This window comes from Lepidochelys kempii, chromosome 12 (assembly GCF_965140265.1).
Source record: "Lepidochelys kempii isolate rLepKem1 chromosome 12, rLepKem1.hap2, whole genome shotgun sequence".
NCBI classification, from domain to species: Eukaryota; Metazoa; Chordata; order Testudines; family Cheloniidae; genus Lepidochelys; species Lepidochelys kempii.
In genome coordinates, this window is record NC_133267.1 from 40068041 (window position 1) to 40078861 (window position 10821).

The 10821-nt window shown below is 64.9% G+C and overlaps 1 protein-coding gene across 1 annotated transcript; it reads left to right on the forward strand.

The window, feature by feature from the left end:
• Positions 1 to 169: 169 nt before the first annotated feature.
• On the forward strand, positions 170 to 8479 carry LOC140896435 (farnesol dehydrogenase-like). Its single transcript, XM_073308250.1, has 7 exons — positions 170 to 1233; positions 2546 to 2692; positions 5282 to 5389; positions 5905 to 6044; positions 6483 to 6579; positions 6805 to 6929; positions 7358 to 8479. Exons 1-7 carry the CDS (start codon positions 1062 to 1064, stop codon positions 7532 to 7534), a joined length of 966 nt encoding a protein of 321 aa, XP_073164351.1. The 5' UTR covers positions 170 to 1061; the 3' UTR covers positions 7535 to 8479.
• Positions 8480 to 10821: the final 2342 nt, after the last annotated feature.

Here is a 10821-nt window from a genome sequence, read left to right on the forward strand (position 1 = left end):
CGCCCCCATCCCACCTGCGGCACCCCCGGCAGGACCCCCCACCTCAGGGCCCCCCCGGCACCCCCTGGGACTTCTTCCTTGTCCCACCCAGAGGCTTCCGCCCACCTGCCCGCCCCCATCCCACCTGCGGCACCCCCGGCAGGACCCCCCACCTCAGGGCACCCCCAGCACCCCCTGGGGCTTCTTCCCACCCACCCCAGAGCCACCCACCCCAGGGCACCCCCAGGCCTGGAGGCTTTTGCCCAGCCATCTGCCCCCGTCCCACCCCAGAACTTGGCTGGGCCAGTGGGAGGGCAAGAAGCCACTAGCCACACTAGTGGTGCCCAGCAGACCAGGATCTCTCCAGGGCACCAGCGCCTTCCCTTGGCCTCCATTCCTGGCCTCCGCAGAGGCCTCGCTAGCTACTGCCACCCCCTCGGCCCATGGCCACAGCACAGCTCTGCTGACTGGAAGCCACAGTGCCCCCAAACCCTCCGTGCAATGGCGGTGGTCACAGGTAGTGGGTAAATGCACCCAACACAGGGGAAACCCCCTCCCCACCCAGCCTTGGCCAGGGTCCCAGCTCGAGCCCCTCAGCCTGCTGTGGTGACAGCCCGCCTGTCACTACGGGGGATGCTCCTGGTTCCAACGCTAGATGGTGCCGTGGGGCTAGAACCAGCCCCACTGAGCACAGCACCTGGGTGGGGAGCTGTGACCGCTGGAGCAGGGTTATGCCCAGGCTTTGCCCACCAGGCAGGCATTCTATTGGCATCACAGGAGCTGGCTGCAGCTGCCCTTGTCTCTATAGTGAGCTCCTGGGGCAGGGCCAAGCCTGCCACAGTGGGCACTGCCTGAGACCAGTGCTAATGCACCCGCAGCTGGCTGGCCGGCCCACGGAGAGCGCAGGCCGCAGGCTGGTTCTGCTGCAGGGCGTGGAGGGGCTGGGGGCAGGAAGGTTAGCTCGGCCTGGCCCTGGGAAGCACACCCACAGTGGAGGGGGTGATGTGGGGGCTGTCCGGCTGCAGGACTGGTAGTGCTAACCTCACGGAAAGACAGACACAAACACACCCCCGCCCCAACTCATGTATTGCGGGGAAGGGATTGGCTGTGGCACCCACCTGCATCAGGCCCTGGTCATGCAGCCGGTCCCCCCAGAGTACCCTGCAGCAGGGGGGCCCACGGGGGAGCAAAGAGCAACAGAGGAGAGGGCTCTCCCCTCCACGGAGCCGGCAGAGGAGCAGAGAGAGCAGAGAGGTCGGCTGGGCCATTTTGAACCGGATCCTGAAGCCCACGGGGAGCCCACGGCCGCCTGTGGGCACATGGCTGTGTTGCTCTCTGTGGGAGGAGGTAGCCAGGCCGCGGGGCGGGCAGCACGGCCTGGAGCTGGGGAGCTGACGGGACTCGCACGCAGGCCGCAGCACGTGGCCGGCGTGACGAGGAGGTGGGAGAGCTGATGGAGAGTTCAGGCTCATGGGGCTGGGCAGGGGAGGAGGGGGAGCTCGGCTCATGGCTGCTCCTCCTGCTGGAGAAGAAGTTGAGGTGAGGGAAGCAGAGAGGAAGCTGGGAGCCTGCTGTATGACACACAGCCAGGGGCAAGGGGGAGGCAGGGGCGAGCCAGAGGAGCGCAATGCCGGGGAGCAGCCTCCCAGAGATGGTAGCTACGAGCAGGGGTGGTGGGAACGGGAGTGAGAGGCAGCCAGGTCTGTGGCTTGAACAGATCAGAGGGCAAAGGAGTCAACAGGATAGTGCGTCTTGGTGTGTAGAGGAACCCACCCTGCCCCGAGTTAGCACCTGCACAATGGCAGCCCCTGGTCCCCGCTGTGCAGCAATGGGGGCATCCCGGAGGACGGGGTGGCCCCGTGTCAGAGGCTGCCCTGCCCAGAGAGTGAGGAGGGAGCCGTGGGCACGCCGGGGAGCTGTCTGTGCAGAGCGGCCCAGAAGAGGAGGCGTCCGACATGCACGAGGAGCCTCAGATCAGAGGTGGCAGCTCCCTGGGGCACCCCCAGAGGGGGAGCTGGATGCAGAGCCCAGGCCGGGAGAGGAGGGAGCAGGCAGTGAGGAGCTGCAGAGAGCAGGAGATGGCATTGTGGACAGGGTGCTGCGCTCGCCCTAGGCACCTCTGCGCTGGCGAGGAACCCACTGAGGCGGGCAGAGGGAGCGAGCTGTGAGGGCCTGGCCGACCTCGCTAGCTAAACGACTGCCAGGAGGGGGCAGTGGCCGAGGGGAGGGCTGGCATGGACCACACAGGCCGGAGCAGAGCAGGGAGGAATGGCCCCAGGAGACTGGCAGTTTGGCGGCGTCTCCCAGAGGCAGGGGTGGGAGCCCCACCACTGAGACGCATATGGCTGGACTGGCCGAGGCACTCAGCCCTGTGCTGGCATCCAGGGTGGCCCAACAGGGCATTTGTCTCAGGCCCACTGAGTCCGAAGGGACACAATGGGTGAGACAGGAGGCAAAGAAGGGGTGGGGGCAGAAGCAGGAGGCGGGGCTAAGTGGGTGGTGGGTGTGGCCGTGGGAGTTGGGGGTGGAGTTGGGTATGCACCTTCCCTACTTATTTCCTTGCCAGGGGAGCAGCCACAGCCCGGTTGGTGGCTGGCCCTGCTGTGGCTCTGTTGTTACCTCGCCGGGATGTCTGCCTCGGACAGAGTGGCCGTGGTGCTTGGGGGGGCTGGCACGGTGGGATCCGGGATAGTGAAGTCACTGCTGGAGAGAGGTAGGGGCAGCCGGCGGAGTGGGTGACGATGGGGAGTTGGTTGATTTGTTTTCTAACCACAGCCACATGCAGGCTGGCAGGTGCAGCATGGGCTTCCCCTGGCTGCCATGCTGGGAGCCTCCCCCGGTGTGAGCGAAGACTCACACTAGACCCCAGCTGCTGGGGACCTGACCCACAGCTAGCAGGTGACGCCAGCCCCTGCCTGCTAAGAGCAGCCCCTGGATGGTTGCAGGCACTTTGATCTGGGGCAGCAACAGGGCCAAAATGCTATTGTGTCCTGGCCAGGCAGCGGCCGGCGCTGGGCTGGAGCTGAGCTGAGAGCACCCTGCTGGGTGGGGACCAGGACCTCCCTGTGGGAGAGCCAGGGGAAACCCGCTGGGCCTGCCTGCTGCCCCCACAGGCTGCTCAGTCTGTCCCACCCGAGCAAGCAAAGGGCATGGGCCACGCACAGCTCCCAGCTCAGCCACGGCCGTGCAGGAGGGGCGAGTGCCCTGGCAGAGCTGCCTGTGTGAATTCTGCCAGCAATGGCACAATGCTGGGTGCCTTGCCTGCCCTCGGCGCTCCTATGCCCTGCACCTGCATGCTGTGCCTCCTCTCTGCCTGGCTGGAGCCTGGCTCTGCCTCTTGCCTGCCTGGCGTCCACGTTCGTGGTCCAGCTGCGTAGTTCTAGGCAGCAGAGCTGTGAGGGTCCATCTCGTCCGCACCCTGGTGCCAGGGGATGGTTCCCAGCCATCTGGTTCTGCTGTTGCGTAGGGTACGGGCCCTGGGAAGCCAGGTTAGGGCAGAAATCAGAGCCACTCCCTTTCAGAGGTACCAGCCTGACGCACTGCCTAGATAAACCCTGCTGTCCCCCGACAGTCCCAAGTCTCCAGTGCTAACCCCACGGCAGCCTGGCTCTGGTGCCCTTTGCCCCAAATATCTCGGGGACACCAGCACCCTCCAGACCAGGGTTAGTTTTATGGGTAGAAGGCTCCACTCAGACCCATGGGTGGGAGGCGGCTGGGGCCCAGCATGGGCAGAGCTGTTTGCTCTGTATCGGGGTGTGATGAAGTGGGACTGTTCTTAATGTTTCCTCTGAATAGTGTGGGGGTGCCTCAGTTTCCCCTATGCAGTTCTTAAGTATCTAGGGGGTGAAGTAAGGGTGTATGATCATTGCAGAGCCCTAGAGGGCAGGTGTGTGCAGGGGTCTGGACACAGAGAATGGCCGACACCCTGTTTCCTGGCACCTGATGGCCTGGCCCTTCCTCCCTGCAAGGTGAGAGCTAAAGGGTTGGAGAACAAAGGAATCCGGTGGCCTCCTGGCCTGGGAAAGGGACAAAGCCCAGAGGAGGAGGGGCTGGAGGGAGTTTCAGTTTGGGATTGGCTGGGATATGGAGTGAAGTGCAGACGTGGTTGTCTGGCTCACTGCCCCCCAAAATGGACCCAGCTGAGGGGTCCTGTTCTCTGCACCTACAAGCTCTGTGTTAGACCATGTTCCTGTCGTCTAATAAACCTGTTTTCCTGGCTGGCTGAGAGTCACGTCTGACTGCGGAGTTGGGGGGCAGGACCCTCTGGTTTCCCCAGGACCCCGCCTGGGCGGACTCGCTGTGGGAAGCGCACGGAGGGGCAGAGGAGGCTGAATGCTCTGAGGTCAGACCCAGGAAGGTGGAAGCGGTGTGAGCTTTGTGTCCTGAAGACAGGCTGCTCCCAGAGAGGAGACTCCCCCAGAGTCCTGCCTGGCTTCATGGGGAGCAGTTCCAGAGCATCGCCCAGGGACTCCGTGACACAGGGCGATGCCCTGATGAACGTCTCGGCTCTCCCTTCAGACACAGGCTGGAGGCAATGTGATGGGGCATGAATCGGGGAGAGAGAGGACTCTGTTTTTCTCCTGACAGCGCCACGCCCAGCCGAGCACCAGAAGCCTGCGGTGGGGGTTGGCAGGAGCGTGGCGCTGGAACAGCCGGCTTTGCACACCTTGCACAGAGCGGTGGTGAAGGAGGCCTCATCCCAGGGGAGATCTGGGGCACCTCCACCTCCGCCCCACGCGATCCGCCCCGAGCACAGGCCCCGTGACATGGCATTGTGAGCCACAAGGCCACAGCTCGCCCCGGGCCCGGGTGCTGGGCGGGTCACACGAGACCGGGAGAGCAGCTCCCTGGCCAGAGGGGAAGGCGAAGGGTCCTTGCATCACCCCGGCTCACAGGGCCTCCCTGCGCTAGCCCGGAGCACGCAGCAGCTTGCCCACACCCCCGCTCTCCTGTCGTACCGCTCCTGGAGGAGTGCTAATACCCCACCCCAGCTGGGGGACGGAGACTCAAGGGGCCGGGAGCCAGTGGCGGAGTGGGGAACGGGGGCCCGGAGCGTCTCCCTCCCTAGCCCAGGGTGCTCTCCCCGCTTCCGGAGACTCCCTCACTCACCAGCACAAGCTGTGCAGCCACCTCAGGCTTGGTCCCAGGGCGCCCAGTGGGACAAGCCGCGGCCCTGCCCTGCTAACAGAACAATGCTGCTGTCCCGGGCCCAGGAAGCACTGGGCAGAGGCGTTGCGAGCTCCTTTCCAGCTGGCTGCAGGATGCTTCAGGCCGCGTCTCCCCGCCACCCTCTTGCCCGCAGGTTTCCGAGTCGCTGTTGTCTCCCGCGATGGAGCCAGGCTGGAGAAACTGAGAAGCTTTGTGCCGGCCCCAGCCCGTGACCGTCTGCACACGCTCGTCGGGGACGTGGGTAAGGCCTGCCCGCAGTTCTGCCAGCGGGATGCCCAGGGACGCTGGCCGAGGAGCTGTGGGGCTGATAACAGCAGTGCCCAGGGGAGACACTCGGTGTCAGGCTGTCCCTCCAGGGAGCCCCTTATTCCAGGGCTTCCTCCCGCTGGAGGAGAGGACAAGAGCCCGAGAGGAGCGTTCAAACCAGCTGGCCCGTTGCATATTGGTAGCGCCGTGCTAGAAGAGCATGGTGCTGCATCCGGCTCCACTCAGGCTGGTGATGCCCGAGCAAGGTCCAGCTGGCAGGCGGGGCTTCCCCCTGCTCCAGGGCTCCTGGTCAGACTTGCTCCCCAGCGGGCAGGGCACGTCATCCAGACAGAGAGAGACACGTCATCGGCCAGGACCCTCCTGCGTGGAGCCCTCTGCGGCGAGGTCAGGGCTGGGTTGCACCCGCAGGACCTTCTCTTTGCCCCTTGCGATTGCAGGGCTGGGCCCAGCCCAGGGGCACTCGCTCACTCGCTGCTGAAATCCTTCCAGGGTCCGAGGAGGGAGCAGAGGCCACCAAGGAAGCCCTGCTGAAGAGCGTCGGGAAGGTCACGGACGTGGTGTCGTCGCTGGGCTTCAGCTGGTGGCAGGGAGGGCCTCCCCACACTCAGACGCTGCAGGAGCTCCACTGGGTGGGTGTGGGCAGGCAGTGCAGCTGGCTCTGGGGAGGAGGCGGCAGGGAGCCTTCAGGGAGGGCCGGTCGGGATGCTGAGGGAGTTAGGCCGGGATCCAGACTCCACTGTGCACTTGTGAAGCCGCAGCCCGGTAGCGCCACCCTGTGCAAGGCCTCAGGCCAGTACCGGCTGGGAGTGCCGTGGAGACAACAGGCTCGGCCCCTGCGGGAGGGAACAGGCCCGGCCCCAGGCTCCATCCCAGAACAGGGCAGTGGACTTGCTTACCCAGAGTGCTGGACTGTCTCCAAAGGGCAGCAGCCAGGCCCCGTTGGCCCAGGGCCTCGTCTCGGGATGCACAGATCAGCAGCCTGCACCGGAGGGATGATGGGGGCAGGAGGGTGGGACGCGGCTGCAGGAAAGAAAACCGTCGTGTCTGCCCCGTGTCCCCCCTCCCAGGTCCTGGAAACGCTGCTGCTGAGCACCTTCACGTCCTGGAAAGCATTCTTCCCTCTGGTCAAGGAGAATCCCAGCGGCTCCTACACCTTCATCACAGGTGAGGGGAGGCCCAGCCCCCGGCGACGGGAGATACCGACCCTCTGCGCCCCTTCCCCTGCTCTGCCAGTGCCCCTCGCCGCTGACTGGGCCAGCAGGGGCTGCCATATATGCAGCTGTGGGGTGCTGGTAAGTCGGGGCTGCAAGGAGCGTGCAGCTTCAGGTGCCGCTGCCCCTTGCTTGCACCCCTCACCCTATCGCTGCCAACGGGCTCTCTCTGTTTCAGGAGGGGCTGGTGAGCGTCTCCTCATGCCAGGCACCGGGTTCCTGACACTGGGGGCCGCAGGCGCACTGGCCTTCTGCCGGGTGGTCCGGGAGGAGTACCCAGACGTGCCCTGCAAGCTGAACGAGGTCAGTGCCCCCTGGCCGGGGTGGGTGGGGTGGAGGGGCACTCACAGCTCTCCCTGCCCCCTCTCCAGGGCCTGGAGGGGAATGGAGCTTAGCCCAGCGAGTCCTGGCCCTCCACTGACCTGGTTCTAGCCCCTACTGGCTGGCATCTCGTGTAGGTCAGCAAAAGCGCCCAGTGCTGCTGCTCATGGGAGCTGCTGCTTGACAGCCCCTTTGGGCAGCCCAGGCCCCACCATGTGTCTGGCCAGCGCCTGGCTCAGTGTGGTCCGGCTCCAGGATACAAGTAACGGGGTCTCTTGCAGCTGGGGCAGGTTTGTGGGTATTAATGCAGGCGAGGGACTCTGCTCCACCCTCCCCAGGGTGAGGGCGTCCCCTCCTGGCCAGCCAGTGGTGGACGGCCTCGGCCTAATTGCCTCCACTTTCCCCTGCAGGTGAAGATTGACATGGGGGTGGCAACCCCGGAGCATTTGCGCCCCGGCTACGTGAGTCACCTGGAAGTGGGCGAGGCAGTGGCCTCCCTGGTCGAGAAGGGGAGCGTCTCCCACACGGTGCTGCGCGCCAGCTCGCTAGCTGACCTGGAGACCCTGACCCTAGAAGGGAAGATCTGAGGCCTTTGCGAAGCCCTCTTGAGCTGTGCGCGCTCTAAGCGCCCCCTGCTCCCTTGTACAGGGCTCCTGGTACATCTGCCCCGTGTTCCGGTCCCCGGCCGGGATGGGTGGGCTCAGCTGGGAGTCGACTCTGAGCAGCAGCTGCCTTGCACTGCGTCACTCTGCTCTCTGGCTCGCCGCCTAGTGAGGGTAGCTGATGACTCCTTTCCCTGCTGGGGACCCAGGACCCTCTTCTCTCTAAGCCGCTTTCTCTCCTCCCTGGCCCAGCAGAGGAAGGGCCAGGCTAGGCGTGGGCAGAGGGGAGGCACGAGCAGCTGCTGTGGCTGGCACCTTCATTCACAAACCCTGGCCGGAATTTGGGCTGGGCACAGAAACGGCTGGTGCAGCAGGCGGTTCTGTGAAGAGCAGCCGTGGCCCCAGCAGAGAGGGAAGCCAGCCCCAAGCACCCTGCTCGCTGTGGGGTCCCCAGCAGCCAAAGGCCAAGCCCCACATTTCAGTTCCTTCTCCAGCCAGCTGTCTGCTCTGTTGAGTCGTGCTCAGCTGGGCAGGTCCGTCCTTCCAGCCAGCGGGTGGCCTGCCCTCCCCAGCCTGCCCTACGTCCCCTCCGCCTCTCAGAGGCTGCGATTTTATCAGGCCCCTTCCACGCTGTGAGCTACCGTGCTCGGTGTCCCATCCTTGGAGCAGGGGAGCTCGGGGTGCTCGCAAGACGTGCAGCCCCAGGCCCTGGTGTTGGTTCCCCCATCGTAGCGTAGCTCTGAAAAGTCACGTGCTCCAGTTGGCACCAGGCCTCCTGCCCCAGGGCTGGGCACATTGTCTGCCAACCTCCACTCGGCTCTCTGCTCCTGGAAGATGTGTCTCGTGGTTGCATTGTTTTGCATGTTTAAATAAACGTTATTTGTACAAACACCATCCTGTGTCTCTGTGCCAGCATGAGTCTGCTCCTGCTCGAGAAGCCCCTGCCAGATCTAGCAAAGGGATGCAGCTCGGGCACGGCTGGAGGGGCACCACAGTGCAGGCCCAGAAGAGCAGGGGGTGCTCCAGGCCAGAATGAGGCAGTGCCCTGGCTGTGGTGGGGCCTGGGCTAGCCTGGGGGGCTCTGTGCCTCTATGGAAGGGCTCTGGAAGAATGGCAGGAGGGGCAGCAAGCCAGTCCCTGGCCACTCCCCATCCTTAAGGGGGGCTTGTTCTGAATCCTCGCTCACCTTCGCCAGTGCTGGGTGCATGGCGCTCTGCCAGCTCGCTCTACCCACTGAACCTCCGTGCTAAGCCCCTTCCCGCCACACTGAGCAGGGCCGGCAGGGGTGGAAGCATTTCACCACTAGCCCGTGGCCGGCTCCCAGCTGTCAGCTTCACTCCCGCAGCTTAGAGCATGGGGCCAGCGCCAATGCCATGGACAAGCTATGTGAATCCGCCCAGAGAAAGGTCTCCAGCCCCCAGCACAGCATCTGCCCACGGCGGCTCTAGCATGAGGACACGACCAGCCCACGCGGGTGGCGTTCTGGGAAGGCACATGACCAGCTGCAGAGGCTCTGGTCAGGCTGATGCTATGGAGGCAGAGGGTGTCCACCTGGGGTCACCTGCTGTCCCAATGGCTGTCAACACCCCAACCCCCCAGCCAGCTCCTCAGGCCCCAAGGCAGAGCTCCAGCTCTGATAGCTGCTGCCTTCCCAGGCCCAGCATCCCTCCCCTATCAGTGACCCACCCTCCCATCAGTGGGCCCAGGTATAGGCCTGGCCTTGGCTCTGAGCTGGGCCCCTCCGCCCAGGGTGCAATGCAGGGCAGCCTACATCGCTTTCTCACTCATTTACTTACTGCCTTGGGGCCTTGGACCCTCGGGCCCTGAGAGCGACCAATTCTTGCTGCCCCCTTCCCCTGGGCAGGCCCCAAGCGGGCCAAGGCTAGAAGGAAATGCCGTGAGGTGTGGCACAGTCCCCCCAACCTGCAAGGGAGCCCATAGGGTCCCACCATGGGTGGCTGGAGTCATGTGCTCTGCCCCAGCAGCAGCTCCCCAGGGAACTGCACACACACGAGGCCACCCCATCCCTGGCTAGTGGCTCTGACACTGGCATCAGGAGTTCACTAGCCCCAGCCTGCTCCTCACCCCCCTGTTCCTCCCGGACTTCGCTCCCCGCACCAGAGAGCTTGTTCCCACAGCCCGTGGGTGCCAGGCCAGCTGCCCTTGTGCAGGGCCTCTGGAGAAGGGTGCTGGGCCCTCCGCTTGGCTCCATCACTGCCTGCCAGCACCGTCAGGCGACGTCTCCCCAGCACGCAGGCCAGGCCTGGGGAGGTGCCCGTGGCGAGGACAGAGACCCCCGGGGTTCCAGGCTGCCCCCTTCTTCCCAGCCTGGCTTCAGCCAATGCTCCTGCTCTGGCAGCCTATGCCCCTTAGCTCCGCAGGGTGCTCCTGGCACCGCAGGGCTCATCACAGCAGATGTTCCACAGCTAGGCTGCGGCTGGGAGAATGGCTGCTGCCCGGGGTGGGTGGGTGGCACGGCTTGTGCGGGAGCTGGTGCTGCCCCTTGGGGTGGTTCCCCCCAGGACTCTGAACATAACGACCAGACGGGTCAGACCAAAAGTCCATCTAGCCCAGTATCCTGTCTACTGACAGTGGCCAGTGCCAGGTGCCCCAGAGGGAGTGAACAGACCAGGGAATCACCAAGTGATCCATCCCCTGTCGCCCAGTCCCCGCTTCTGGCCTGGGGACCAGGAGGTTGGTTTGCTCGGTGCAGCAGACCTCAAGCAGCCGCTCGTGAGACCTGCCTGAGCGCACAGAGCATGAAGCGAAGGGCGGGATGGCCCCCTGCTGCTGCGGAGCCTGTGGGATGGGGCCATGCTCCCGCGCCTCCATGGCCATGTGCCTGATGTGGGCTGGCATGCTTACTGGGGCGCTGAGCACTCCTCTGCAGCCCACCCCACTCCGGGAGCCAGGAGCACTGTCAGCGGCATTTTCACGCCTGCCAGGGCACAACAGCGTCAGGCTCCAGCGAAGTCTGGCTGCAGCCCTGAGCTCAGCTCCCCCGTCACACTGGCACAGAGTGGGGTCCACACAGCCGGCAGTCCCACACCACAGCACAGCGCTGGTCCAGGCAGCCTGCAGCCCGTCTCCAAGCCCAGCCAATGCTGGATGCTCTAGGGGAAGGAGGGCAGTCCCCGTCCAGCAGCGCTATCCCCCAAAGGCTGTACTTTTCCTTCCTGAGTCCACCTGGCCGCCGGCTTCTTCCACGAGCAGGAGGAGCAAGGCCCCTGCTTTCCCTAGCCTCGCTGACCTCGCCACAGGCACCATGGTGC